This window comes from Molossus molossus, unplaced genomic scaffold (genome assembly GCF_014108415.1).
Source record: "Molossus molossus isolate mMolMol1 unplaced genomic scaffold, mMolMol1.p scaffold_m16_p_2, whole genome shotgun sequence".
Taxonomy (NCBI): domain Eukaryota; kingdom Metazoa; phylum Chordata; class Mammalia; order Chiroptera; family Molossidae; genus Molossus; species Molossus molossus.
Genome location: NW_023425355.1, coordinates 125,311,826 through 125,337,731, shown reverse-complemented (window position 1 = coordinate 125,337,731; position 25,906 = coordinate 125,311,826). Strand labels below are relative to the sequence as shown.

Genomic DNA, 25,906 nt, shown 5'->3' with positions numbered 1-25,906 from the left:
TTACAGGATTTGGGTTGTTATAAAATATCACTCTAAAGGACATTTCAAATATTTTATGCAATGACTACAAAATTTTGATTTTTTTTGTATTCATAAACCTTGAATTTCAATGGAGATCATGCTTATTGAGATTATTTTTCTCTTTGGTAACCATTTTAATGGGATTTCTAAAATGCTTACTTTTGGGGAGTCTACTGTCATAATGAGAGCAACAACTTATATGTCATCATCAAGCCCTGTAATCATTAAAGGGTTTGACTTATGAGAGCTAAGTCAGTTATGAGACATTCAAATTCTACAAAAAAGTTCACTATTTTCAAATATAGTTTAGTCCTAATAAAGCCCATTAAAATCACAGATCTTTTCATCTTTCTGTCTCAACCCTATCAAAAGGATGTTTCCCCTCAGTCTGCCCCATATAATCAGAAACTCCAGAAAAAAAACAAAAACAAAAAAAAACATCTAGTAGAAAGTACATTAGAAATCACTAATGTTGAAAAGCAGTCTACAAAAATGAAAAGCATGTGACCATTAAACTCAGAGGAGGTAGGTTCTAATCTTGGCTTCAATCCTCACTGGCTATTTGTCCTGGGAAACGTTTCTAGATCTTTTTTTTTATTTTTATTTTTATTTTTTTTTTTATGGTAACAAATTGATGGGCAAATGAAATAATATAACTACACACCCTAAAATATGATGCGTTAATTTTTCCTATACATGTTTATTTGTGATCTTATATTTATATTCTTGTGTCTTAAAAACCTTACATTTATGCTGAGAGTTCCAATTAACAACATGTCAACATAATAAAACTAAGCAAAGTGTAGTCAAAGGTTCAATTCTGGCCAAGGGCATGTACCTTGGTTGAGGTTCATCCTGGCCCTGGTCAGGATTGTGCAGGAGGTAACCAATCAAAGTGTCTCTCTCACATCCATCTCTCTCTCTCTCCCTCTCCATCTTTCCCTCTCTCCCTCACTGCCTCCCTCCTTCCTTTCCTCCCACTCTATCTGAAAATAAATGGAAAAATATCCTCAGGTGAGGATTAAAAAAAAATTATAAAATTAAGCAAAGTGTGCTATGTTAAATTTTAATGATAAATTGAGATTTACTTGGGCTACTTTGTTTTTAATTTCTGGCTAACTCCTTACAATAGTTACTGCCACTTACCAAAAAAAATAAAATAAAAAAATTTAGCCTCCCTTCTTTTACTAAAGATGTGTTCAGTGATTACAAACAACTTCCATATTAGCTGAAATGTAATATAGTATCATGAATATTTTACTGTAAAATAATTTAATAATATTTCAACAGCTAAATGTCTTATAATGTATTAGAATTAGTTCTTCAGTTCTGGAATGCCTCTGCTAGTCTGCATTAGATGGGTTGTTCTATGTCTTTAGAGAAGAACCTCTTAATTTGTAGGTATTTAGGTGGGAGCAAGTGGACTTGGTAGTGATATTCTTCCTATAGGGGTTTGGAAGGAGGAAGAGAAGGTTACTCATCCTTTATATGGACTCTCATGTAATTCTTCTTATTTTGGCCTCTCATCTCTCCCCTGAACCCTATTATACCTGGTCTTTCTGGGTATTAAACTTGTGTAGATTTCATAGACCCTTATAACTTCCTTCATGACTGTGGTCTACTCTACTACAACAGACCAGAAAGCAGCATCCTACACCACTTCATCAAGCCCCATGCTTTCAATACTTTTTAGTCTACCATAAAATTGAAGTCTTTTGTTGAAATATAGGTAATAAAACCACTTTTAATATATGGTTATCATGAGGCAGGGTTTCATAACCTCAGCACTATTGATATCTGGGACCAGATCACTCTTCTGTGGGGCTTTCCTGTGAATTGTAGTTAAGCAGCATCCCTTGTCAGTTAGCACCAGCCCACACTGTCAGCCATACCAGTGAGTAATTCTTCAAGATTCTGTATCATGAAGGAAAACAGGAAGTTTAAATATCTTTTACATTGAAGTACAATATAAATAAACCAACCCAATATAATCTGGAAGGTCATTAAATTACATTACAAAATACTACGGAAATGCAATGTGTTACTGTGATATTCCAAGCCAAGTAGATAATTAAAACAATCTCTGACTTTCAGCAATAATGTGGTACCTTTTGTCTATCCCACAATTTTCCTTTAATAAGCATTTCCAAATACCATGGGATTTGTCATTTTTATTTCTTGAAGAGCTTTTATTTACTAATAGAAAAAGAAAAAATGATATGCCATGATAATGTTTCTTACTTCCTGATTGCAAGGGAAGAGGTACTTTCTTCACAAGACATACAATTTCTTGGAATTGACTGTTGTCCCTAGAAGCTAATTGGTGACCATTAATTTTTCCTTGCTGTCAACAGAAGTGAAAACAGTAGTTGGCACATTCACTTACTTGATTATAGCTATTATACCAACCAGCATCCTTTTCCTAGGGTTCATCATTATTTATCCAGATAATTAAGTATTATTCCATTTCTCTTACCATTTGTTCTTTACTTTGACTACACACAGATGTATTTATATGGTTGAAATCAGTCATGCAGCCAGTTAGAATTCATCCCTGCAACATTTATGCAGTATTCACTGCAGCAATAGTTTAAAAATATTAAAAAAAAAAATATCGAGTTACCTTTGTTCATTATCTACCCACACTCTCTTTTGTTTTTTCCTCCATATTTTTCTCAGCTCATTTGGTCAAAATCAGGGTGCAGTAGGTGACTAAATGAGTTCTGGGATCAGGCATGAGTCTGGGCATAGCAAGCAGGGCTGCAGATAATGGAAGCTGGGGCTTAAGAGATAATTATAGAAGTTGGAAAATAAACAGAGAACCTGAGCCCTAACACTAGCTCCATATCAATTAACTTTTCCTTTTCTATCCTGAGTGATTCTATTTTAAAAACAGTTATTCAATGAATAAAACCTTTTCATTATTTGTGTTACGTGGGAGGTTGATCAAGATATTGGAAAGTGATTAAATATAAATCCCATCACTATGTTAGAACAGTACTTCATAATAAATATTTTTAAATAAGGAAAAACTAAGTTAAACATGATGATATTAAATTCACCAATTAAATATGTTCCACATATCATTGAACCAAGGGAGTACTGGAGAATTGTTCTTAATCTGTTGGTTAAGCTTGGCTCTAATTCTGTAAGTCAAAAATAAGTTTGGGAGTATTATACATTTTTATTATGAATGATGTTAATGTAAAATATAGTAGAGGTTAGCTAAAGTTTATTTCATGATAAATGAATATGACATTAGCCTGAAATATAAAACTTTCTTAGAGCTTTTTCTCAGGCCTTTGGGAGACCAGAAGGAGATGAGTCGTCAGTCAGTGGCTCGATTTTTCAAAATATAAATTAATGATTAATAGTAAAATTCTCTAGCCTCTAGGGATAAAGGGAGGTGATTTAATTGGTTTATAAAAACATGTCCCTTGATTCCTATTACCCCATTAAACTGCCTCTTGTACATCACCTCCCATATCATTAAATGAAACCGCCATTCATATATTTGCTTCATCCCATAACTGGGGATCCCCTTTAACTCCCGGATTTTTATTTACATTTCACATCAAGTCCATCAGTAAATTTTATAAATTCTACCTACTAAATAGATACATAAAGAAAAAAAATGCTACCATTTCCACCACCAACACCAATGTTCCATCACCTTTCAGTGGACTACTTCAATACCTCCTTCCTGGCCTTTCTGACCCCACTCTGCCTTACTGCCTTCACACTACTCCATCCTTCCAGGCTTAAACACCAAGGTGCCAGAGTGATACTTCTGGTATATAATTGCTATCAAGGGCTCTTTTCAAAACTGTTTAGTGTTTTCTCATTATGTTTAGAATAATACCCAAGTCTTTTCTATGTTCTATAAAGCCCTGACTAAATTGATCCAATGCTGTCTGTGAACTCAGTGACACTCTTTCCTGGTGTCATTAGAGCTATAGTGACCTGTGCTAACCCTCAAGCATACCAAGTGCATTCCCATCTCGGGGCCTTTGCACTTGCTCTTCCCTCTGCCTGCCATAATCTTCCTCTGTTTTCACATAGCTGGTTTTCTTCCTTCACACAGATCTGTTTCAGATGATCTTCAGAGCACACTTTCCTGTCATTCCTCTCTAAAGTAACACCTGCATTAGTTTCCTTTTGCTTTTATCTACTTTTTAATATAGTACTTATGACCATCTGATGTTATGTTATGCAAGTATTCATTTGCATGTATATTTTTCATCACCCTTTCTGAATGCAGACTCACTAGGAGGAGGAATTTTGTCTGTCTGGTTCACTGTTATACTCTCTAGTAACAAGAAAAGTGCCCAGAAAAGACAGGCTTTAAAAATATTTGTTTAATGAATGAACATTTATTTTATTTGCATTATAAGCAACACATCAATCTATATGAATAAAATATAAGCATCAAAGCTAGTCAAATGAATTTCCTGATTTTCCTAAATACATGCAATTTGATATAGTAACAGTTATATCCTTAGGAGCATTTGCTCTGTTGCTTTCACAGGACTCTTAGATCAAGGTTATGCAAGTGTATGATGTTAATTTGTTCATAAACTGCTCTTCTCCCTGTACTTCTCTGCTCAGTTGTTCTGCATCTCCCTTCGCACTTTGAGTCTTCTGAGACTCCATGACTATTTTTTGAGCCACCATAATTATTTGCAACAGAAAGGAGAAACATTGCCAATCCCAGTGCATTAGAGATAAATGAAGAATAAAGTACCCTTTCCACACAAATGGCTTCACCTAGTATGTGTTGATATTTTCTCCTGTCTATTCAATTTTTTTCCCAAGGACCATGAAATTATGTCTGCTAGCTATAGCTCTCAGAAACTCTATGCTCCAATATTAGAAATTAATGTTAAAATGTTCCAGGCCAAAGAAAGCAGAACTGAAATCCCCTTTTGAGACATTAAAACTCTATGGGTAATCCACATTCTCTTGACTTGCTAGGAAAATAAGCAGTTGTTTGTCAACTCTTTGAAGTTAAACAAAAATACACACAGACAACAAAACAAAATAAGAACAACAAAAACCATTATGAAATGGAGTGTGTTGGTGGGATTTTTACAAATCATGTTTTATTGTCAACTATATACATCTGTATACTGTTTGTGACCAGGTTTAATTGGTAGATTTCAATGTGGTCATAAAGAAATTACCTCTGAGTATAGCACTCATTATAATATGTCATATATATGTGCTCATCCTATATAGGCATATGTCTGACTCCATGTCTTATTCTTCTTTTTAATTCTAATAAAGTACTTACTATTTGTATGTACTTCACAAATGCTCTTGAAATTGAATTATGGAGTTATAATTACCTAGGTTTTAAGCTCTGTGAGTGTTTAAAAGCTGTGTTTTGTTTCTCTGTAAGTCCTTTACAATTCCAGTGCATTGCTTGCATATGTAAATGTCTTCAAAATGGTTTTTGGTTAATTGTGTTTTTGAAGATAGATCAGTTCTCCTGCTGTGGAAACTAATGTTGGGAGTATTAATGATATTTAAATTCAGACACTAAATGCCTTTGAACCCTTAATTAAATATCCAGTTCATTATTTTACAAACAATAATATTTTTCTTATCAGACTACGTAGAATGCAAAATGATATTGTCCCAAACTCTGATGAGTATCATTAGAACAGATTTATTTTTCACTTATTATATCCAGGCACTTAATCTCTTATGCTATTTAATCCTCACACCAAGCCATAAGGGAAAACTATTTATGTCACATTTTGTATATTAGGGAACTGAGACTCAGAGAATTTAAATAACTTCTCCAACTTGCCAAACTAATAAGGCAGAGTCAAGAATCATTACACCTGTATCTCACTGAAAGTTAAGTGTATGGTCTTTCTTACTCTACCATATAATGCTTCTAAGACACAAAGCAGAGAAGGTACAACTTAAAATACACTTTGAAAGTATCTATGATTTTAAAAGAACAGATTTTGTGGTAGGATGATTACAGGTATCTAAGAAGCACTGAGTATTTTCTATAGTATGTAAGGGATTAATATTTAAGGAACTAAAATTCAACTTTCAAGGGGTGACTGGTAAACAGAAAAATATACTTTCATTCTAAATATCTCACATTTATCTCCTTCTTAGAAACATTAGAAAATTTCAGGACTACTGACCCCATTACCCTGGTCTAGTGTCCCTTTTGTTTTTGGAAGATGGGATCCCATTTTTCACTATTTTATAACCTAAGTGTACATGAAATGGGGGGAAGAGGAAAGACTGTATCACTTTATGATTAGTCAGGGGACCTTAACATGAAGAATCAGTACTATGCACAACTTCATGTATACCCACTTCTAGATGTTTCTCTAACTGGCAGCTAGTAAACAAAACAAATGTCTTTAAAAATTTTCTATTCCTCTGCAGAACAGTTTTGTCAATTGAGACAATTAATAACTCTATAAGAGAGGTCTGTTTTTATTTTAAATAACTACATCAACTTTAATGTTGTCAATAGGATGTTCTGAAGAATAAAATGAGAGCTTGGAAAATGCTTTTGTTGGTGGATATATAGAATTATTTTAACACATACTTAGCAAAAGAAACATCTCTATTATAATGTGTTTTTTCTTATTGGGACAAAAACATATTAGGATTTAAAATCAACCCATGCTCCATGTCACTACTGTCAGATTTTTTTTAGTTTTTAAATTAATTCCGTTTAGTCAGTGAGACTATGTGTGTCTTTGTGTTTGTGTATCATTTCTATATTTGTTTTCTAATTCTGTCTGCTGTAAACTTGATTCAAGTCTTATTTATTAAATACCATAAAGTATCAGAAACTTTAAAATAGTGGATAATTCAGCACATGCTCTTTCCTTGCGGCAGCAAAATTTCTCATCCTCAATTGACTGTGGATCTGAGCTACATCTTAGCTTTAATGGACATAACTTTTCACAGTCATTTTGCCCATGTGTCACATCTGTAGTTCAGCTGTCATGCTATCTAGTAGTCTCCTTTCACTTTTATCAAAGACAGGTGAATCATATGAGAAACATACCTAACTGATACTTGTCACAGCATAATATCAAAACATGGCATTTATAAATGACAGACCGCACAGTAAGAGCACTCGTTTCTAGGTTATGGTTACTTAGTTGAATGTTTTTGCTCTCCTAACAGGTTGTTAAGAGCTATTGTAGTTGCTTGACAGAATTTTCAAGGACCAGGTAACAAACATTTGGGAGACAAAGATCTAGTAAGGCCTCTATCTTGAATTTTCTCTGTTACTTTTGGCCAGCTAGTTGTTCTAGTTGATCTTGTAAACAAGGGAGCTGGATAAACCTGAAATCTTTATTTTTATTTATTATTATTTTTACTTTTGATTACTGTAAGGCATAAGGGCAGACACCAAGCTATTCCAAACACCCATCACAGTGCCTAGCACATTAGAGTGTTTAATATGCATCAGTTGAATTGATATTTTAACTTTTTCATGAAAATATATTTAGCATATAATATTATATTATTTTAAAATGTACAACATCGCGGTTTGACATTTATATATCTTATGATGTGATCACCACACTACAGTATATCTAGTAACCATCTGTCACCATGCAGTTATCACAGTGTTATTGATTATATATTTCCTTTCCCCTTTTCACCTATCTCTTCACTTTACTCCCATCTGGCAACCATCAGTTTGTTCTTTTTTCAATGAGTGTCTTTTTTTGTTGTTCGTTTGTTTTGATTTTTTTTTTTTTAAATTCACATATACATGAAATCATATGGCATTTATCTTTCTCTATCTGACTTATTTCACTTAGCATAATACCCTCTAGGTCCATCCATGTTGTGACAAATGGCAGGATTTTATTATTTTTTATTGTTGAATAATGTTCCATTGTATGTATATGTGTATACCACATCTTCTTTATCCAGTCATTCTTCTATTAATATATGAATTAATTTATTTTAGTTAAAATCTGGGTAAAATGCCAATGTATAACAAATAAAAGGCAGAGCTATTTTTTTCAGAGAGGGTTGAGTGGTATGACAAGACATGGAGTCAAGCCCCATGGACCACCCCTTATCTCTATCTTCACTTCATCTGCCCAGAGTGGTACTGTGGACATAGCTTTTGGGGAACACATTTTAAAAATCAAAAAACTTAATAAGCGTATAATTTACTCTGGCTTCAGCATTCTACAATTTCTCTGCTAACTTGAAGTTGTCTCCTGAGAGGAATATGAAAGGTCTTAAAGATGAAAAATTATGTCATGGGGTGGGTGGTGGGTTGGGGTGGAGAAGCACACAAGCATTTTATGCTTCTGAGTAAATGTGCTCCTTAAGGGTTTTATTGTTTTTCTCTACAGATATTTTCTCTTATTATAAATTAGTGCCGGATGTGTTTGAGCAAGAACATTTCTTTTAGCTGCGTTCATAACAAACTGTTGAGTTGTCTACTTGTAACGGCATAAACACAAGATTTTATTAACTGTATTAATTTACTAAATAAGCCTGCTATTTTGATACCATAGTTGCTTTTGAAGTCCATTGAAATCATTTGATAACCAGAGCCAAAGGAATATGGCTTTTTGACCTATTAATGAAGAACTATTTTGTGAACATTTATTGACTAGTCTACTTATTTAGCTGGTAGGAGAATAAAAATATTTTAAGATTACTGTAGGTAAGAAATAAGAGTATTTAAGCTTACTAATCAGAGTGATGTCAAATCTTTGACAGGAATTTCACAGCCCTTGATATCCTATTAACCCAACTTTCCCTTCCCTTTTATCTCTATCCCTGTATTAAATATTAACAAGGATGGATGAATAATACATTCAATTAGTTATGAATAAAAATGATTGATCCTATGTATGATTCATCTCCAAAACCAGGTTTCTTAAAATTCACCCTGTTTTTCTGAGTTGGGGTGCATTGTCTAATTACACTATCTGTGTTATCTATCAAAAGAGATGGGCGTGAGTTGCTGAAGCAGATCAAATTCTTGAATCCTCTAATGATGAGGACATGTGACCAACTACCGACACTGTTGACTAGACTAGCCTTCAAGTTATCAACGAAACTAGCATGTCTTCTTGGCAAGGAAGGAAGAAAGCCCTCAAAAGAGAAACATTTAGTTCAATGACCCTTAATTGATCATTTCTGTACCTGCTAAAGTGGGAAGTTGCAATGACAGATTTCATGGGACCTCTGCAATTCAATCAGCCAGGGTGGGAAGGAGGTTAAATGAAAGAGAACTGGCTATTTGTTTAAAGCCCAGATAGTCTAGTTTAGCTAGGAATGCAGTACACAGTGGGAAACTTATCTTCAGGATTCTTAATAGTAAACTTTTAGATCTGTAGGTTGATAATTGATGAACACACAGAGTAGAAATATATGGAAACTTAAAAATCAAAGAGAGTATATCCTGCAAATTAGTAATAAATACTATAAAATGTAACAGGTAATGCTAATAAGGGATGTATCTTGGTAAATACCATATGCATGTTTGATTCTGCAGCTTGTACTGCACTAATTTAATGCCACATTGCTACCCTATTTATAGAGTATGTGTTTAAGAAATACTGAATTTAATTACTAAGTTATTGGTTTTGAGGCAGTGTGATCCAGGGTATGGAAACTAGGATTTGGATTAAGAAGAATGAGGCAACATTATGTTAAATAAGGTCATTGAAATGCCTGATACATTAAAACAGTAAATGTAAGGTATGCTTTGAAAATTTAAAAAAAAGTGTAAATTGAAAAACAAATTGGTGAAACACAGTCATATGTTTCTAAAGACTGACCAATCCTGATTCAGTACTTAAACAGTCTCATGTGACTGTCAATTTGGAAGTGTTATAGTTGACTCATGTACAATCTAATAGCTGTTCAGTTTGCCTGAAGGTACTGCCTACAACATGTAAGTCATTACTTGGTAGAATGCTTTGACACACTATTCTGAGAATAAAAAAATATTTATTAAAATAAACTGTGTTCCATCCTTCAGTTCATGCCATATAACTATAGTCAGTATTATTATTATTATTATTGTTTTTCAGCTCCTCTGACTGATAAGCCACCCAAGCTTTTGTATCCTATGGAAAGTAAACTGACAATTCAGGAAGCTCAGCTTGGTGAGTAATTACTTATTTCCAATTAATACATTTTTCTCAATACATTCTGACAGTCAATAAGCCTAGATTGTAACCTAATGTAACATTCTCAGTTAATCCTGTGTATATTTAAAGGCAGAACAATTCGAAAATATCAACAAACATTGATCATTCTATCCTCTGCAGTGTATGCATTAAGGCCAAACTAGATATATGGATATAAAATTTCATGTGTCATTTAGATGGTCATTGGGAAATGAGATGGGCTGAAGGTTTTACTGATGATGTTATATTGTCATTTCACAAATCTTGAATTGTTTTTAAAGTAGGAAATATGGAACTATTTGACTTACCTATTATTACACTAAAATACAGTTTTTGAAAATTGGGGGAAATGGTACAGATTCATAAAAACAAATGTTACTATTACAGTTAAAATCATTTTATTTAATCAAATATAATGGACATTATGTCAGTAAATAAAATGTGAACAAGTGGCTTTTAGTTAAAGGACTAACAGGCTTGGGACATAAGAACATGGGCAGTTTATTTATAGTTTGATAAATATATCTAGTTGTTTACAAAGAATTCTGACACAATTATCTTAGAGTGTAGTATAGAATGTCTGAGCCTGATTTAGTTATATCAAAATATGAAAAATTTCCCATCTTAATTACAAATATATAGAGCACATTTAATATTATTTTACTTTTATTTATATTTGAAATATAATATGCATGTCTATATCAACTTTAACAGAAAATTATTTGTTTTTAGTGCTTTGATATAAAAGATTACCAAAAGTATGAATTTAACCATATGGCATTGTTTGTTAAGAAACTTTTTCTTACATTGACCACTGAAAGTAGAAATGTATTTATTGTATACAACTAAGAAGGAATCAATAGCCCATCTCTTACGTCACCAATGGTATTATTGTTCTTGGAGTTAGAATTTGGATGAAAATTGTAAATTATCTTCAAAATGAAGATTACAGATGCACTAATTTTTACCAATTGCATATCCAAAGTTAATACAAAAGATATGATGATGACTTTGGAACTTGTAAAATTATTTTAGCCAATGAATTTCTAACATTGGAAATACATATATTTACTAACTTTGAAGAAAGAACATGTGTGGGATTTATACAAGTCAGGGTGTTAATATGCTTCTTTGATGGTAAACACAAACCTCTGATTTAATGCCATATCTATGCAAGTAGTATTATAATTGTCCTTATTTTGAGGTGGAAGACTACAGGAGCATTAAAGTGATGCTGTATATGAAACAAGCAGATATATTAAAATTCTGTCATGCTCTTTATTGATACTATGGTATATTCAGTTATATTAGATTTTATTGTTACGTTCTAAAAATACTTTGAAATATAAATTCTTATAAGTGATCATGCTCATGCAGACATCTTCGAACTCCTAGGAAGACGCACTTCTAAAGAGTTATACAAAATTATAAAAGCTTGGGCCAAAAAGGACTAATTTATGGTACCAGTTGTTAGTAATGAACATAGTGAAAATGAAATTAATTGTCTCTTTACTTTCTCTTTCTTCATCTCTTGTGTCCTCCTTTTCTTCAAATTCCTTCACCTTCTCAAAACTAGAAAGATATCAATCATTCAAACTGTTCAAATGTAGAAAGTGAAAGGCACAAATATGCAAAGTACTTAGGAGGAAAAAAGAGTAACTAAATTCATATAAAATTTGTAAATTGGTGGGTTTGAATTTCATTCAATATGTGGTCACAGAATAGTATTTCTATTTTAAGTGGTATCTATGTGTTACTTCTAATGTGAAAAAGAGAATTTTATCCCTTTTAAATAACTGTCAGGCACCAGCATATATATGGACAGCACTTTCTTGGGCAAGAGGCCCAGAAATCACACTGTACAATTCTGAAGTTCAGTCCAGGAGGTGATTCTGACTTAGTCCTTTCAGACAGCTATACTTACAGGAATCATAAGACAGACACCATTGTCTTGCTGAGTTTGAGCCCTGAGAATGTCATTTAGAAATGTAGCCTTCTTACTATGGCCAGGAGCCCATTTTCAGAACCTTCCAGAATAGAGGATGTTATATTAATTATTACCAGACTTTCAAAGAGTAGAAATCCACCCCACCCTTGACCTAGTGAGACAAATATTTTAGAACTTAGAATTTACTAAAAATTATCATTACTCATATAGCTATGGGTAGCACTTATTTAAAGTTTGGTTTTTGCTTTAAAAATAATTATACTGGTTAATGGTAGAAATTTTGGGAAAATACAGAAAAGAATCTTGTTTCTTATACTTTACATTGTATAAACATTTTGCTCCTATTAAATATTCTCAGAAAATATCCTGTTTTATCTTTATTGTTGAGAATATTACAGATGTCCCCCCTTCTTCTCCTCATTGCTCCCCTCCACCAGTTTTCACCCTGCACCAGGCCTTCACCACCCTATTATCTGTGTCTATGGACAATGCATATATGCATATAAGTTCTTTGGTTAATCTCTTCCTGTGCCCATCCCCTTTCCCGCTGAGAGACATCAGTCTGTTCCATGACTCAAATAGAACCGTACCTCTGGTTCTATTTTATTCATCAGTTTATTTTATTCAGTAGGTTCCACATATAAGTGAGATCAATACTCTTTTAGTGGCTACATGATATACTTGTGAATCTCTTATAATTTTATATATAGCTGAAATTTTGATTTTGCAATTTTTATTATAAATGATGATGCAATGATCTTTATACATTTTCGCCTGACTTTATGATTATTTTAACATGACAGATTCCTAAAAGAAAAAATACGGTAAAGGAAATAATTTTGTTTAAATTTTTTGCTGCATATTTTCAGAATTCTTACTAGAGAAGTTGTACAAACTCTCACCAGAAGTATATAATAAATATAATAACTTTTTAATCTTTAATAAATTATCTTTGTAACAAGAAGCTCTTGAAGGAAAAAATGATTTTCCTTCAATATCAGAATCGCTTCTTCCTTCCCTCTCTTACCTCTTTTTCTCTCTCTTCACTCAGTGAGTACAAGTGGCCTCTCTTTTTTTTTTTTTTTTCAGGGCTATCCACATTTGGAAGCTTTAATATAAACCTAGTCTATTTAGTAAAATGTCTATGGTGGATGAAATACAAAAACTAATCAAATGTCCATAGAGTCTATCCATTTTCTTCTCTTGGATATGTTAATGCTCAATTCAGAACTTACTGTAGATTCTATTTTGTGAAAAGTACACGGTATTTTGTGATGTACTCTGGGCATGGGGAATGTCAATACTAATTGATGATGAGGTATACATGCAACAAAGGACATACATATCCAAATTTTCTGCAAGAGAAAATAATAAAACTGAACTGAATAAGCTGTCAAACACTACTCTTCTTTTTCTTTAATATTTACTTTCATTTGTTAAGTTTGTTAAAAAGCGAACGCTTATGTATCTGAGCAAGTAACAAAAATTCACTAGATGTTAGCATGTAGAGAAAAGTGGTTGATCATGTTATTGAACCCTCCAAAGTTTAAACTTTTGCCCTGGTGAAGAGACACACATACATGTAACTTTATCCCATTTAGCTACAAGCTAGTTAAAATAAAATGTCACTAGAACTTAACTAGCACACCCTGCCCTGTTACACCATATTATCATTGGCAGACTTATAAATTTCAAATAGACTGCAGAGAAAATGTTCATACATTATGTAATAAAGCCTGAATGATATTTTTATAGAAACATTTCTTGTCATGTAAATGATATGTTTAATTCACTATGTTGTTAAAATAATTAGCTGTTGAAGCACTCTAATGCTTTATATGTTCTGAAACAGTGTATATAAATATATTGTGCATGGAATGTGTTTTATTATAAATATGTTAGTTGAGTTTTCAGTCCAAGGAAACCCTATAGGTAATTATTTTATAAAGTAAAATATAGCCCTCTAACATTTGCTATCTAGGTCTATATTTTCATAATTGTTTTCTTGAAACAAAACACACCTCTTTTGCATAGTGAGTACTCTATCTTACTAAAATTGGGAAGCCTCTTTGTTTCCTTTCTCTGATAAGAAAGCACTTAATATCAATACCCTAGAAACAAAACAATGCAGGTGTTAAATTTGATACCTAATATTGAAAGTGCTCTATAGTAATGTTGATGCTAAAACATACTTTGTTGTTGAGGTGAGTGATTCAAATATGACCTTCCTTTCCAGAGGTAGGGAAGTCAGTATTGACTGGGTTTTTCCATCCACAATTAGTCCTCTGGTTGTCATGAGGAAATGTAAGGCTATTGACTTTGGTTTTATTGCACCACAGAAATACAGAAGACATATTTTCACTAATGAACTCATTGGGGGAAAAAAAAACTTCCCTTTTACTCTGAATACAAAGATTTGTATGCAAAATGCAAGTTTTAGATGAAAAGTGATGTAATTGTTGCCCATGTTAGAAAGATGTGCAGATTGGCATAGTTCTACTGCCTGAAATAAATCCTGTTAGATATAGCCTGGCCTAGCTGGTGTTGCTCAGTGCTTGAGCATCGACCCATGCACCAAGATGTTGCCAGTTCAATTCCCGGTCAGGGCACATGCCCTGGTTGTGGGCCTAATCCCCAGGAAGGGGCATGCAGGAGGTGTTCAATTGATGTTTTTTTCTCATCAATGTTTCTATCTCTCTCTTTCTCTCCCTTCATCTCGCTTTAAAATCAATAAAGAAAAAAAATTAAAAAAAAAAACTTGCAAAATATAAATGAGAACGTCTAGACAAATGGACATCATAAATAAATCATGTAAAGACAAATAGATACTACTATTATGATTATTTAAACTAATGGTATTTATTTCTACTCAATCCATTTTTGTCATGCTATAATAAAACAAAGTAGTAACTCTTGACAGTTGTTTTGGTCTGATATTTTACGTCTGAAATCAAAATCATCTTAAAAATTATAAGTCTAACCTGAAGAGGAATGTTTTTAATATTAGTATTTAGTTAATATTTCATATCTTTAAACAAATTATAAATCAATAAATGGAAGCTTGTATTAGTATTCTTAGATGTTTTTATGAACTAACATATATGAGTCTTACAGAATCCCAAAATCCAAGTCTTTCTTGAATGCTAGAGAGAAGGAATAGTTTGGGGGAAATGCAATTTTGCATGTATGCTTTAAAAATGTTAATCTAAGGAGAAATTGAACTTCCTTTTAAGTGTTAAGTGCTTAAGGCCTAGTTTTAGGAAAGGCTGGAAACCTAAAGAAAGACTAAGATGGAGGTTAGAACAGTTACTGTGGGCCATTGATATCTAACAGTTTAGAAGGCACTTGAAGCACTTGTTAAAATGCATTAAAGCTGAAACAGAGACAATGTGAGTCTGCTTGTTTTTACCTTGGAAAAATGCCAGAAGGGAGAGGAGATAGGAGGAAAGAATAGGTCCAGGGAAAATGTTATCACAAAACTAGTGCTCAAATTCCACTAAAATTTCCAATTCCTGATCTAGTTCCCCTCTAGTTTGTTGAGCACCGACATGACACATGCATGTTGCTCTTTTGATACTGCACTAAGACTACCATTTTATTTGTTGTTGGCCAGTTAAGAAACTAGATGTGTGTAACTCTTCACAAGTCTAGATTTAAGAATTTTAGGGAATGGAAGGGATTTGGTATTCATCAAATCAAATTCTTCTATTTAACTGATGAGAAAACAGAGAATAAAATTGGCTACATGTTTTTATATCACAAAATTTATAACTACAAATTGATCAATTTTTTTACTATTATTATCATTATCATTATTTTGGTTACAATAAAGATGTAGCATATGACAGTGATTCCAAGTTTAGGTCATTTTATCAGACAGATCTAGATGACATTTGAGCTCTGCCACATATTCTATTGGTGTAACCTTGAACAAACAGCCTTCACTTTTCTAATCGACAGAAAAAAAAAAAAAAAAAGAATAATACATATCTCTGTGGAGTCAGTGTAGGCATTTAATGAGATAATGCATGTAAAGTTTAGTACATTGCCTGGTATATATTAAATAGACATTACATGCTTGCTGTTAGTAGGTAAGCTATTTTAATACTATTTATAGAATGCTGTATATAGAAAGTTCCTGAAATATATTTTGAATGCCAATGATTATTTGATCATGCTTATATTCTTGGCAGGGTACCTCACTATGGTAGCAAACATGGCTTTATTTCAGGATGGATAATATTTTAATAAATTAATTTTTATCTTTCCTCTAAGAACACAATATACATACCAAAATTTCCACTTAAATGCAAATTTATTTTAGAGAAATTATTGATTTTAGATTGCTTAATTATTCCACGAGTCTATCAAAATACATACAGTAAATACATAGTTATAAAATAAGAAAAGTATTCCCATCCTTTAAAAAATAGTGCCCAGCTGATGTGCTTAGTGGTTGAGCATTGACCCATGCACCAAGAGGTTGCCAGTTTGATTCCCTGTCAGGGCACATGGCCTGGTTGTGGGCCCAATCCCCAGTGGGGGGCATGCAGGAGGTGGCCAATCAATGCTCTCTCTCATTGATGTTTTTGTCTCTCTCTCTCTCCCCGTCCCTCCAATTCTATTTAAAAATCAATAATGAAAAAAATAAAAATAGCCATATCATGAACACTATAAAACACAAATTTATAAGTGACCATCAAGAAGAAAGTACGAGTAAAAAATTATTTTTCTAAATTGAAGAAATTTAGATATGGTATTTCTTAACACAAGAAATATAAGAATAGTTTTACAAAACGAAGCATTAAACCATTATGTTGGTCAAGTTCCTCCTGAAAGTTTGGCAATAATCATATCCATTCTATAGAAAAATACTGCTTTTTCTCTGACAAACACTGTTATCACAAAGCTTTCTGAGTCTTTCTTTTTTTTAATTTTTTAAAAATTTATTCATGTTTTTGTTACAGATGTTTCTCATTTTTCCCCCAATGACACCCTCCTCCCCCCCCCCTTTGCTGCATCCCCAGCTTTGTTGTCTATGTTCATTGGTCATGCATATATGCATGTTAGTTCTGTGGTTTATCTCTTTCCCCCTCAACTCCCCCTCCTCTGAGACTTGTCAGTCTGTACCCCACCTCTATGTCTCTGGGTTAATTTTGTTCAGCAGTTTGTTTAGTTCACTATATTCCAGAAATAAGTGAGATCATGTAATATTTGTCTTTCTCTGCTTGGCTTGTTTCGCTTAGCATAATACTCTCCAGGTCCTTCCATGCCATCTCAAAGAATAAGAGATCTTTCTTTCTTACAGCTGCATAGTACTCCATTATGTATATGTACCACAGCTTTTTAATCCACTCATCTACTGATGGACACTTGGGTTGTTTCCCGATCTTAGCTATTGATATTGTGCTGCTATGAACATAGGGGTACATATATTTTTTATGATTGGTGTTTAGGTTTAGGTTTAGGGTATATTCCTAAAACTGGGATCACTGGGTCAAATGGCAGTTTAATTTTTAACTTTTTGAGGTAACACCATGTTGTTTTCCACAGTGGCTGCAGCAGTCTGCATTCCCACCAGCAGTGTACTAGAGTCCCCTTTTCTCCACACCCTCGCCAACACTTATTTGATGATTTGTTGATGGCGGCCATTCTGACAGGTGTAATGTGATAACTCACAGTTGTTTTAATTTGTATCTCTCTGATGATTAGTGATATTGAGCATTTCTTCATATGTCTCCTAGCCATTTGTATGTCCTTTTTGGAGAGGTGTCTATTTAGTTCCTCTGCCCATTTTTTTAATTGGGTTCTTTGTCTTCCTTTTGTTGAGTTGTGTGAGCACTCTATATATTTTGGAAATTAACATCTCATCTGATGCATCATTGGTGATTATGGTCTCCCATATAGTGGGATTCCTCTCTGTTTGTTTCGTTTGCTGGGTAGAAACTTTTAAGTTTGATGTACTCCTGTGTGTTCATTTTTTCCTTTGTTTCTGTTGCCTTAGATGATGTATCATTGAAAATTCTGCTGAGTATGATGTCTGAGATTTTGTTGCCTACATTTTCTTCTAGAATTTTTATGAATTCACAAGTTACATTTAAGCCTTTTATCCATTTTGTGTTTATTCTCATGTATAGTGCAGGTTGGTGTTCTAGCTTCATTTTTTTGTAAGTAGCTGTCCAATTTTCCCAAAACCATATATTGAAGAGACTGTCTTGATTCCACTGTATGCTCTTGCCACCGTTTTCAAATGTTTATTAAGCATATTGTCGTGGGTCAATTTCTGGGTTCTCTATTATGTTTCATTGATCTATCTGCCTGTTCCTGTGCTAGTACCAGGCTGTTTTGATTACAGTGGCTTTGTAGTATAACCTGACATCTAGTAATGTGATTCCTCCTACTTTGTTCTTCTTTTTCAAGATTGCTGTGGCTGTTTGGAGTCTTTTTTGGTTCCCTATAAACTGTTGGAGTGTTTGTTCTAGTTCTGTGAAGTATGTCGTTGGTATTTTGATGAGGATTGCATTGAGTCTATAGATTGCTTTGGGTAGTATGGACATTTTAATTATGTTAATTTTTCCAATCCATGAACAAGGTATATGCTTCCACTTTTTTATATCTTCCTCTATTTCTTTGTTCAATGACCTGTAGTTTTCTGTGAAGAGGTCCTTTACTTCTTTGGTTAAGTTTATTCCTAAGTATCTTGATTTTTTTTGCTGCAATGGTAAATGGGATTGTCTTTTTAGTTTCTCTTTCTGTGATTTTATCATTGGTGTGTAATGCCACTGATTTCTTTTTTCTGAGTCTTTCTTAATGATTAAAATTTGTTAGCATAGAACAATACAATAAGTATCCTTTGTTGAGAAGAACTTCTTCTGAATTTGCCAAGTAAATGTCAATTTATTATAAATAAACCTATCAAAGGACATTATGGTATAGAATATTGAAAGACTTTCAGCATAAGAGTATGTACCACATGACTGATTTTCATTTAAATAAAAACCATAAAAAAGACCCACATCATTTAAAATTTGAATATAGAATTCTTCCTCCATAAATTTCCTCTTAAATTGTGGCTAAATAACTGAACATTCCTAAATTTTATGCAGTATCTTCATGAAAATCACCTGTGTTTGAATACAATTATGAAAATAGAATAAGATTATTTCATGGTTTAATGCTAAAACACTTAGTATTCCAGTCATACCTTACTCTACCAACTTAGTGTATTCCTACAGATTTGTGGGTATATTGAATCATCATGATTTCAGAGAAGTGTTTCTTTTATTTTTGATCAATCTTTAGTTAGTAGGGGCTTAACACATCAGTTTTAAGAGACTCTGTACTCCAGTGTCTCTTAAGCAGCTAATGATCAATGAAAGATTTATATGCTCAAGGGAAATATGCTGTTTAAAGAGACTCTATGGTGAATAATTTTATGTAAGAATCCTTTTGTAATTGAATAATCACCCCTATAACTTTTCTCTGTGGTAGTGCATATTTTTACATTTTCATAAAATGAGGTTCATTGATATGAAACTACAAGTGGTATTTCTAACTAACCCAGATAAGTGATCATTCATCTATCCCATCATATGACTTCCCTTTGTCTATCAGTGGAAACTGATGTCTCCATTGTGACTTTTTGCCTCCTCTGAGGAAATATTAAATTTTACTCACCAGCTTCGGAATCACCAGTATTTCATTTAAATCTAATTATTTGAAAATTGATGTGGTAGGATAGAATATTTGAGTAACTAGAATAACTCATCTACGATTTTGACTAAAGAGTTTATTTTCATAAGCGAGTCACTTTGAAGGCCATCATACTATTTTGTATGCCTTGCTTTTGTTCAAATGTATCCTAGTATAATGACTGTCCATGATGTCATTTGTTTTTCTATAGCTATAACTGATAAGAGTTCTTATTTCCAAATTGAAAGGGAGCATTTTAAAGTTTGATTTTTTTCTGGAATTTATATGGTCCTTTCATTACATTATTCTTTTTACCACTTCTTTTTTCTTAATATATTCTTATGTATTTAATAATGATTTTTAATATCAAAGTATATGTAATGAAATGTGATTTACTACTTTATGAATGCCTAAACATTCACATTTTAAGATGTGCCTAATAATATGCTGCAAAACATGCCCGATAAAGCAAATGCATAGAGTATGCAGAAGGTTTTCAAACCTGAGCCTCACAGCAAACTTTCTTGAAGAGGCCACTTTTCCAATTCCCCACACATAAGCCCAATGTTTCTTTCTCAGAAACATTAAGAATGTTTTTTTAGTTTAGCAGTTAAAATTTGTAAAATCTACTTATAGCATATTGAATAATAAAAAATTGAATAATAAAAAGAAAAGAAAATGCTTGATAAATAATTGTATTTTCAAAATTCATCTGTATTGAAATAAGTTCTAGGTGAATGGTCTGGTCAGAAGATACCTCTCACTTCTACTTCTGGTCCACAATGAGAATGAAAGAATGGCTTAAGTTCCTTAGGATTCCAGGAGAGTACGCAACGTCCTCTCCCCTCCCAATTCCCCGAAATGCTGTTCTCTTCAGACTTACATGTAGGCTGCAGGTTCTCTCACACTGAGAGAATTTTTATTTGTAGTTTAATAAAAGCAGGGTGCCGACCTCAGATTTTCCTGCTGAAGAATTGAATTGAAATTTGGCAGCTATTTGAGTAGGAAGAGAGCAAAGGAAAGTGCATTGCTTTTCTAGAAAAAATATAATATGAATGCATCCTGTCACATCAAGCCATCGCTAGAAATAGGATACTTAGAATATGATGAGTTCTAGGAAAAATTGAGATTATTACCCCAAATATTCAGTAAGAAGCCATTATGTAAAATAGCTTAGGGAGAGTTCAGTAAAAGTGCTTTTGTTTTCTATTTTTAAAGGAAAAATGTTAGTGTTTCTGAGTACCATATATTTCTGATATGATGTCAATTATCTTGGCAACTTTAAGACTTTTAATTCATTGATTAAAATTTTAATGCTTTCTGAATAATGTACCTAATTTTTGCTAAAATCATTTAGAATGCAATTAGACTATTATGCATTCTACTTATTATGCACAGACTGTTTATAAGTAGTATGAATATTTGCTTCAGATTTTATGTCACATATTATGTTTATAAAGAGGTTACTCAAAGTTTTTTTAATTAATGTGTAAGGTATAATGATTATTTTGGGAGGGAAAAGTACTCTGTTTCCTACAAATACTGTATTTTCACTTCAATGCTGTTTATTAGGATTTTCTACTAATTAGAGAGTGGAAGTAACATTTTTATATAACGGGAGATAAATAAGTGAATCTTATATTAGATAAATACATGACCTATTAGCTTCAGTGATGTTAAGTGTCACAGAGAGCATCAGTTACTATGTATAAAGGAAATGTTAAATCAAGAGAGAATTCTATATTGTTGACAAATTCCAGGGCAGACAGGCCTTTATTTTCTTTCAGTCACTATTTATGTGCATGAAGTAAAATAGAGAATTGAGGCAAGTAGATAAACAATTTAGAGGTAAAAATAATGCAAAAATTGTTTTTTGTATTTTTTTTTTCTCGTCTCAAATAGATGTCCATTTCAAACAAAAGTTGGTTGGAGGAGGTTAGTTTATATCAACTTTTTGTGCCTAGACAGATTACATTTGAAGAATCACAGTTCTGATATTTGATTGTCAGGGGTCTAATCACAAGTGACAAACCACTTAAAAGGCAGGAGTAGTGCTAGCCTCAAGGATGACTGGAACTATGTTAGAATTTTCTCTGCTTTTCTTTTCTGTTTCTCTTCGCATGTCATCATGATTTATAGAAGTAGAGTACAACAGGGGCCGGGAAAGCATACATGGAGAGGGCAGTGATTTGCTCAATTCTTCTAACCCTGAGGTAAAGTGGAGTTTGGAAGTCTAGCTGGAGTTGGACATTCCCTGAGGAGGAATCCTTATTGGCTTATCTTAGGTTACAGATTTAAATTTTGAACATATTGCCATAGCATCAGAAATGAAACATCTTGACTTAGCAGCTATTGGATGTTCTTTCTCCTGGGGTGAGGAAGCCTGTATGTTTCTGTGAATAGATGAATGTGTGTCTGTCTGTGGGGGGGACATTGTACCAGACAAAGGTGGGAATGGAGCAGTAATTATTACAGAGGCTATGTTTTCCTTATATTCATTATTTGTTTTCTTTAAAGTCATTGGTTAATCTACATGTTATTAATTTAACTGTCATCTTTATTAAGTCTTTTTATTATCTTATGGGGACAGAATTATCCAGCCTGATGCCTTTGAGTACAGTCTCTCTCAGACTGAAAACTCTTCCTTGCCTCTCCTCTCAACTAATACTGGCATGCCCTCTGTGTCTGCAATTTATACTTCTCAGCTCCACCTGCATTCATCTCACCACTGTCTCTGTATGTTGTGTTATCTCTCAACCTTGAACTTAATGTTAACTGCAAACCAAATGTCAGATTCTCAGCTATTAAAGACATTTTCACAAAAAAAGATAAGTTTCTTAAAAGATATAAATACTACAGCATGGGTTATAAAGTCAAGCTCATATAATATGAAAAAATAAATTAGGTCCAGGTATAAAGAGCAGTGGGTCCATGGTGAAGTGGAAAACAATTGTCCTGTTTAAAGGAATTCAGATGCACCAAGAAAAGGACAGACTATAGGACCCATGATTATCCTTGCTTTATTAATTATAGCCTACATGTAGTGGCTTTCATGAGTTTAATGCAATCATATTTCCTATATATAATCATCAAAGTCAAGAGTTGGGGCAGCACAGAGTACAAATTTTGTAATAGGCATTAATATCTTTACTCTATACACCAAAAGTGAAAGCAGAGTCTGTTTGTCAGTCTCTCCATTTATTTTGGTAAGCAAATAATCCTTGTAAATGGAAATAATGCTACATTAACTGCCTTAAATTTTTTTCGTTTGCCTGTTACAGTTCAGATAAAGGCCAATCCCTTGCTGGTCTCACCCCATTTTTTCTTCATAGTTTCATTTCCGCTTCTACTAATCTCACACCATAGGCTACGCACTGTTGATCATACCATGGATTTTCATGACTCTGTCCTTTGTACATGTCACCTGCCACCTGGAATGCCTTCTCCTGCTCTATCCCTTGAGCCTATGTACTCAAATTTTAAGACATACCTCATTGTCACCTTTACACAGTCTTTCCTGACTTTACTCCCAATAGGTGGAATTAAATAACATTTCTCAAGTGCTAGCAAGTCTCCTTTGTACACTTTTATTAGAGCATTTATCTCATCATTTGGTGTGCATATAATGTATGCCAATTTTTCTTACTGTACTTGGAACTCTTAAAGAATAGACTACAATGTTTTCATTTTCACATTCCTAATGTGTGCGTCAATACCTGATACATAGAAATACATGAATGAACAAATTGTGTCGCATTTACTCAGCTTTAATATTCATAAATAAAAACTAAAATTTATGAATCACCATTTTCAGTAGCTGTATACTAGAGTAACAGAATGAACCACAATAAAAGTGTTGCTTTTGATTTAATTGCCTGGTAGCATTGAAGATCCTCTTTTATGGGTGAAGGAGACAGATGAAGAAGGGCCCAAGAGATTGGTTAAGCTATGAAGATCAAACCTAGAAGCCGAGTTATAAATCAAATCTAGATCACAGGTCTATTAAAGGTCAAAAGAGCAGTAGGTTGAGTTTAGAGAAATAAATACAGGCTAAAAGAACAGTTATATATTACATTTCAGCCAGGAAACTAGTCAAGGTTAGAGGGTTAACTGGCATCCTGAATTTAGGGCAGATCTCTAAAGTTTAGTCAAGTAGACTCCACAGTCTTACAGGTGCAAAATGAGAAATTGATTCACTAGTTCCATTTACTACTTTGTTATTGAGTGTCTACTGAGCACAAGGTCTGCTGAAAGCTATGCAGATAGATAGATGGATGGATGGATGGATCGATGGATGGATGGATGGATAGATAGATGCCTGTCTACAAAGACTTTATATTATGATCTTTGTTAACCTCAGGGAAAATTCTTGTTCCTCAAAAAGAGGTCAAGACTTTCTCTCCATATTCATAGTTTCAGCCATAAGTGAATGTCAGCTCTCATTCCAGTGAGCTTTTTAATCAACCAGAAAGTCAAGGCCCTGTAGGTGAGCCTTCCTTGATTAATGATCATTATTTCTCTTTGCTCTTAGAGTGTCTTACATTTGCAAGGCATTTTTATGTTGTCTTAGTTCATCTATTCAATAGTCTATCATGTTTGTATTCTGCCTCTATTTTACAGATTGTGACCCTTCTGTAATATTTAGAATAGTCTCATCCTTATTTACTACTTCATTTTTGTTTTATTCCACTGTTAACAGAGTCTGTGTCTTATCAAATAGAATATTTAGTAATAATACAATAATACAATTAACTCTAAACTTGTCCTTGGAATGTTTGTCAGGGTTTTTTGTTTGTTTGTTTGTTTGTTTTTTTGTTCCCCCTATTTGGTTGCATGTCTCCTGGATCTGCTTCTGTTCATCTTTGCCTCTTATTTTACCATTCTCATTTTTGTGTACTTAAGTTCTCTCAAATACATTTTTACAGACACTTCTCTTGTTCCACTAATCTTCAAGCATGAAATTTCTTTTCAAGGCACGTAAGAAAATGAAAATATTTAGAACATTCATGAGCAGAATGTTCCATGAGCTGCAAAACTTAATGTGAGAAAAACAGATAGAAGAGTCGGCTAGTTCATCAGTTTTTACTCTTTAAAAAGCAGGAAGTTATAGTCCTGTCTTAAATAGCAAGCAAAAAGCAAGTGGTCTCATTTCACTTCTTAAAATAGACAAAGTAAAACTAATAATTGACTTGTCAATTTTCTATGACTGTTAATTCGCTGCACACAAGTTGGCTTTTGTTAATTTAGGATTCACATTTTCTCTCCAAATAAAATTATCTGACTATATATAGGTAAGTAATTTAAAGGCAGATAATGGTTGTCTGAAAATTTAAAGTTAAAAATTATGTAGACATTAGTAAATCATCCATTTCAAAAGCCTATAATGATTGGATCAAAATTAATGTTAACCTATAAGTTAAATTGAACTGATAGTATTTTTATGACATTTACAGTGCACCTTGCACATGACTTGTAAATATATGTTAACATTAAAGAACTTTTTAAGGTTCTCATAAAACTAAAAATACTTTTATTTTAAAAATGTGTGCTTTATTAACTTAATAAAGTAATTCACAATTTTTCCAATGAATTGACATTTATTAGGTCAAAGCACCATAAACCCTAGTATCAAAAAACTTCCACCAATTGTGAAAGTGATTATAAGAATAAAAGTAACATAGTAATTAAGTGAACACCCTAGTTGAAATTCAAGTAACCAAAAGAACCTGAGCATTAATTTATGTTATTTTTCTCAGTAGCATAATATAGAAAGTAAGGTAGAAATTGACGTTATTCCAGCTTATGAGAAGTTTCTCAATGAAGAGAGAAGACTATCATTCTCAAAGTTTATTTAAATAATGACCAATTCTAGTGCGGGTTGACATTTTCACTTTTATTTTTTAACCTCAATATTAAGAGGTGCTTGACCTCATACTATACTAATGCAAGCCATTGGGTCAATCTTACTAATAAACAAGTGACAATCTTAGTGACCTGAGGCAAATGTCTGTGGCAATGGGTTTTTATCTGGGAATGAACATCATAAACACCTGTCAAACTTTTACCCAGTTTCCTAGTTCCC

The 25,906-nt window shown here is 33.1% G+C and overlaps 1 protein-coding gene across 1 annotated transcript in view; it reads left to right on the top strand.

Annotated features, from left to right (window-relative positions):
• The window catches only part of IL1RAPL1 (interleukin 1 receptor accessory protein like 1), a 1,471,712-nt gene that overhangs the window by 1,150,589 nt on the left and 295,217 nt on the right, over nucleotides 1–25,906 (top strand). Inside the window, exon 6 of the mRNA XM_036270755.1 lies at nucleotides 10,086–10,160. Within this exon, the coding sequence (XP_036126648.1) occupies nucleotides 10,086–10,160 (75 nt within the window). The remainder of the gene's footprint in view (nucleotides 1–10,085; nucleotides 10,161–25,906) is intronic.